The sequence below is a fragment of the Mauremys mutica genome, chromosome 3 (genome assembly GCF_020497125.1).
Source record: "Mauremys mutica isolate MM-2020 ecotype Southern chromosome 3, ASM2049712v1, whole genome shotgun sequence".
Classification (NCBI taxonomy): domain Eukaryota; kingdom Metazoa; phylum Chordata; order Testudines; family Geoemydidae; genus Mauremys; species Mauremys mutica.
In genome coordinates this window covers 125295055-125301054 of record NC_059074.1, presented here as the reverse complement: position 1 = coordinate 125301054, position 6000 = coordinate 125295055, and the positions used below count along the sequence as shown (strand labels likewise).

At 40.9% G+C, this 6000-nt stretch overlaps 1 protein-coding gene across 1 annotated transcript in view; it reads left to right on the top strand.

Moving 5' to 3' along the window:
* Positions 1-281: 281 nt before the first annotated feature.
* SFT2D1 (SFT2 domain containing 1) overlaps positions 282-6000 on the top strand; it is a 41736-nt gene continuing 36017 nt past the window's right edge. Inside the window, exon 1 of the mRNA XM_045011503.1 lies at positions 282-413. Within this exon, the coding sequence (XP_044867438.1) occupies positions 351-413 (63 nt within the window). The 5' untranslated portion in view covers positions 282-350. The remainder of the gene's footprint in view (positions 414-6000) is intronic.

Below are 6000 nucleotides of genomic sequence, written 5' to 3'. Positions count from 1 at the left end.
CCGGCAGGGGGCGCGGGCACTAGGAAGGCTGAGGAGGAGGGACCAGGAGTTGCGTATGCGAAGGGGGCGTGGCGAGGAGGGAAGCGGCGGGAGGGGGCGGGGCTAGTCTCGGGGCAGGGTGGAGATAAAGGGAGAAACCAGGAGGCGGGGCGGGGCCTTTCGCCCGGAGGGGGCGGGGCTCCCGGCCGGACTCTAACGGTTGGATTAAAGTCCCGGCAGCGGCGCCTCTCCTTCCGTTGGTGGTCTCGTGACTTCCGGTGAGGGGTTAGCGGGGGGAGGGGGGTCAGTGGTGCGAGGTGGGAGGGGACAGCGCGGGGCGGGCGGGACTAGGGGCCTGAGGCGGCGGCGAGATGGAGAAGCTGCGCCGGGTGCTGAGCGGGCACGAGGACGAGGAGCAGGGGCTGACCACGCAGGTACCTCCCAGGGGTCCCCCCGTGCCCGCCAGGTGCCTGAGCGCTGCCCCGCGCCGGGAAGGGGCTCGTGTCCCGGGGCGAGAATCGGTTTCTCCGCTGTAGCAGTGACACCTGGTGGGGTCTGTGTCGCTTGTTCCGATGGGGTTGGTAGTTAGGGATCAGCCGCCTCCCGGCGCCGTCTCTGGGGAGCGGCCTGTGGAACTCCCCGCCCCAGGACAGCGCCTGGAAGCCGGGCGGGCTGGCTAATGGGTCCCCCCCCCCCGCCGCCGTGACACGGGAGCTGCCCTGCCCAGCAGACAGGGGCCCACCCCGGCCAGCATCCCATGGGTCAGAACCCGAGCAGGAAACCCCACTGGGAAAGTGGTTCCGTCACTCAGTTTTATTAGTTTGTATCCTGAAGCGTGAAGGTTTGGAGTCCTCTAGGGCTTGTCTGGAAGGGGAAACAGACCGGGCTAGCGCTTCCGGAATAGGCCCCTGGGTGTACGCTTCCCTGGAGTAAAAATCACTTTATTCTGGAGTAATGAGTGCATGACCCACAATAGCTGTTCCAGGCGATATTCCCCTGAATATACAGGGGCCAAGTCTTTGGGTTTTTAATCCTACTGAAAAAATATGTGGATCTTCTAGTTACCCATATAAATGTCTGATTCTTGTTTGACCTCTGCAAAGCTGTGAAACTCTAACGATATGTTGTGTAAATCAAGATATGTTTATTTATTTAAATTGCCTGTCTTTCAAGCTGTGTGTGTTTCCTTCATTGTACAACCAAGTGAGGGTAAAGAGGAGCACCCAATTTATATTCTCTGTAATGTTATTTTATGCTTGTCTCTTATTTTTCCTCTTACTCATTTTGTTTGTAAACTAGTCTCATTCTTTTAATTCTCTTTTTGTACAACAATTTCCTCTTCAATAATTTTCATCATCAATCTGAATCCCTTTTGGTTTTGCTATTTCTCTACTGCGTGTGTTATCTGAGCTACATAACATTATTTGAGTTGAAGGCATACCACAAATTTATATTTTTGTCATTCTAACTTCAGTATCTTGTGTGCTGTTTATTTTGTTGACTGTCCCAGTATACTGAGCAGAGGTTTTCATGGTACTGGTCACAATGATACCCTGGTTTCTTTCCTGTTAATCTAGTATTCAGCTAATTTAGAACTCAGCAATGTGTATGAGTAGTTGAGATTATTCCTTGCAATGTAATGCACATTGAAAGGAATAATCTCATTAGACAGCACTGAATTTCATGTTTTATTCTCTCAAATTTCTCACATAGGATTTAAAAAATATATTTATATCCCTTATGATTTCATGTTTAAACCAAGCACAAATTACTGGGGGCTTTTCAGAAACTTCCCCTAGGAAGAGGTTCTTCTGTAAATTGTCCACTATAGGGCTGTATCTTCCTGGGAAGCATTTGGTATTTGCCACTGTCTGAAGTGGGATAATGAACTGCATGAACAATTGGTCTGAAATTATGGTTTTGTTTGCTCTTTAAAAAAAAAAAAAAGAGAGAGAAAACACCTTAAATTCCTGGGAGGGGGGAGCATATACATCTGAGACTGTAAGTACAAGAGACTTCGTCTGCCATCCTGTGGCAACTTTTATGTGGTTTGGAAATATTGTATAGATACTCACATAATTCTGCCCTACTGGACAATGTAGCATTCATTATAGGGGGTGATCATAAGATGAGTGTCTGAGCATTTAATTAATTATGTCATAATTGTTGACTTATCTCTCCACAGAATCAATCCGGGAGCTAGAAATGCATCACTCCCAAATATCTGACACTAAGCTAAAGTATAAGTGACTTGACTGTATTTTATTAGTGTAGTTTATAATATCACTTTCTTACATTTGTAATAAAGCTTTAAACCAGTCTTGCAAAATTCTATTTGCCCAGTTTCCTGAGATAAATTACATTTTTTTATGGGAGATTTAAATGTAGTTTTCTTGTTAACATGGTAGAAGTAGGTGAGGGTTTGTCTACATTGACACTTTACAGCACTGCAAATTTCTCGCTCAGGGGTGTGAAATAACATCCCCTGACCGCAGCAAGTTTCAGTGCTGTAAAACGCCAGTATAGACAGTGCGCTAGTGATGGGAGCTACGCCCCTTGTGGAGGTGGGGTTTTTTAGAGCATGCTCTCCCAGCGCTGTGCCATGACTACACAAGCCATGGTAAAGCGCTGCCAGTTCAATCCCCTAGGGCCACCTCTCCCCAACACCTGCATCTGACTGGTACAGCCATCAGCCAGTATATATTGGAATAGTCCTATCTGAAAAGATGCTGTTTATGTCTACACTTTGAGATTGTGTTCCTGGCAACTATATCAAGACAGAAGCATTGATGTTTTGGCCATGGATGGTTATATGGTGCTTATACTTGGAGTATTGCACCCTGTAGTGTATGTGCATTTGAATGTGTTGTCATACCAAACCTTTGGTCTTGTTTGCAGTGGCCTTTTTCTTTATTTATGTTGTTACACTACCACTGGTTCAGCTCTAATGGTGGGAGCATTAGCATAGATAGGTTGCAGACATTTTTATCACCCTGTTTTTCTAGGCCTGTTTGAGCAGGTTAGGTGAGGTGGTGTAAACAGTGGTGATCTGTTACCACCACCACCAGTGAAGATGCACCAATGTGGCCTCCTTTGAGAACTTGGATTCTTTTAAACAGGCCCACAAGAGAACTATTGCTAGTGTTGATACCGTTCACCTTTTGCTTCAGAAAGCATGCATTTGCAAAGCTATTCTCATCTCAGCATTATGCTGTCATGTTGTGGTTATGGTTGGCCCAAGACTCGGGATCTGCAATGAAACTTGTATACTTGTCCATGCTACACTTAAACCAGCTGAAGCTAATTCTGCTCAGATATACCTTTGGTGACTCCTGTATCAGGTATTGGATAGCTTTTAAAATTGTAGTATGGATTCACACGATGTTAACAAACCATAAGTTTTTGCATCCCTTCATAGTGTAGAAAGGGCCTTAGCTTGACAGGCATATTCAGAAAGACTTCCTTTAAAAACAATAAAATAAGATTGTGTTTTTTCTAGACTATACACAGTCTGTGTAGTAGATTCAAATCTATTCTCATGTTCTAGGCTATGCCTGCTCAGAAGATTAGAGGTCAATGTGGAAGTAAAAATCTAACCAAAAACACCAAAACATTTAGATCTTTGGGTTCCATTTACCAAAGTGTTAAACATCACAACAACTGACATTGACTGTTCTTAAAAAGTTTCTTCCCTCTTTTATATCCCACTACAAAAAGGCATTAAATGGTAGCATGCCTAATACTGTTTGAAATATAGGGATATGGGAGAAAAATAAGAGACCTACATTAATGTAATTGAAATATGTTGTACTAGGTTATCTTTTTGAGGTAGCATATGACTGACAAATATTTAGTTGAAAACAACTGGTTTCTCTTAAGGATAGCTGGTAGTTATGCAATAGATATCATATGGCTTGTTAATTTTATGTATGTCTCATCTGTCCTATTAACTCTCAATTTGGTAAGTAGGGCTATTTTCAGTTGAATAATAAATCTGATGAAGAAATTGAGAGAATTCTCTTTATCAAACAAAAGATCAACCCAGACTTTCTAAACACTCAAAATACTAAATTACACTGTCCTGCTGCAATATTTTGGAGGTACCAGGGATGCATTTATTTAGTACTAACTGCTTGATTTTCAAAATAAAATGAAGAATGTGTAGAAAAATACACCAGTAACTTGCAATATATTTAGGATAGCACTATGTCAGCACACCATTCAGAATACTTGTGTCAAAATGAAAGTAAAACTAACACAAAGTAGTATGGGGGAAGGGTAGGGCGGAGAAAGAATAAATTGAAATAGTTCTTTATATTTGTCTTTACCAAGAGAGGAAACTGAATATACAGGGAGGCTTTTAAAAAAAATTCTAGAGTGCATTTAAAAGTTTGTTCATATGATCTTTAAGCAATAGTTTATGGTTTACCCAGTGTTATGATCAAGTGAACATTAACTCCCAGGAACAAAAACTCCATGAGTTTCCAGTACCCTTTTCCTTTTCCTTATTGAATGTAGTATTTGGCTTCCTTTATTCTGCATTTTAATACGTTTTTTAATAGTGGAAAAGTAAACGACTTCTAAAAACTTTTCAATCCTACTCTAATATGGTGTTAAAAGCACAGGTGAAAAAACTTACTGAAGAAAGATTAGTATGCTTCTTTATAAGCCTTACAGTAGTGTTACCTGTGACTGTAACAGTGATGTAAAAGGTCCATTTTAAGAGTGAGAAAGGAATAAATGCTCTGTGTGTGCTACATGGCTGAGTTAGTGTTGCAGCAGAGGCCTTGCACTTTGAATTTCATGACTTTCTAATGTGTAAATTTGATATGAAAGTTGCATTCTCTCTTTAAGGTAGAGAACTTTGGGGGCTACTGGATTCTGGCCCCTTTTCTGACAGAGTGTTTACTGTGTTTTCTAAAACAGCTGGAATGCCTTTCTTCAGGTTTCCAAAATTAAATCAATCACCTTTCTGCTGAAATGTACTTTTTGGGCTAAAGCTTCCCAGACATATCTGCAAACTGTCAGCTTCACCGAAAACATGATTTAGTGAATGGAAATAGTGAAATAATGACAGATGTTTCTACCAAATCTTATGAAAAATCCTTTTAAAGCTAGATCTTGCAGAATGCTGTGCACTTTCCGAGAGCTGAGGTTGCTCAATATCTTGTAGGAATCGGGACTTTTGTGTACATACTGTTATCTTTGCTCTTCAGAAAATATTTCGTTATTGTAGCTAACTATCAGTATCTTCCTTCAAATGCTCTTCCCAGAGCCACCAGAAAATGTATATACCCATTCAGATATCTCCTGTAGTTCCTTGACTCTGTTTTACTAACCTCTGCTCATCGTTAATTTTGGAACCTGTTTGAAATGCATCTAATTCAGACTTAAATTTACTTAGCCCTTTTGAGATGTGGGGTGAAAAATAGGTAGATGGGTCATTGCCACAAAAATGTCGGAAGATGTGATTCAGGGCACTGAGAGGACACACTCTTTAAAAAATAACTTAAAAATTGTCATTACGTTTACAATAGCCTGAACTTGTCCTAGTGTTTTTAATTAGTGCATTAATTAACTAGCATGGTTATTTTTGTTTTAATTTACATAGTGACTTCTGTAATAACATCTTGTTTTGGTTGTTGATATTAACAAGGATGTTAGCAGAGCTCTAGGAATAGTTCAGTTGCTTCTGCTGACCCCGTAGAGGGGTATACAACATTTATTGGTTCTACACAATTAAACGAATCCCCAAACAATACCTATTTTCATATGAACTCTTAAATTGTAACTATCCATTTAGAACTGGAAGATTTTTCTCAAATATAAACTCATATTTTGAAGATTGAAACATTGAGAATCACTTCCTAGTCCTTTTTTAAAAAGTCCCTCCCATTCCTGAAAATCTCTGCCCTAAAATATCAGACCAGTTTTGTCAAGGAAATAGATAAATAAAAGTTTAGAAGCTATTAATTTCTTTTTTCATTAAAGACGCGGCACCTTCAGTAAAATAAGTTAAAA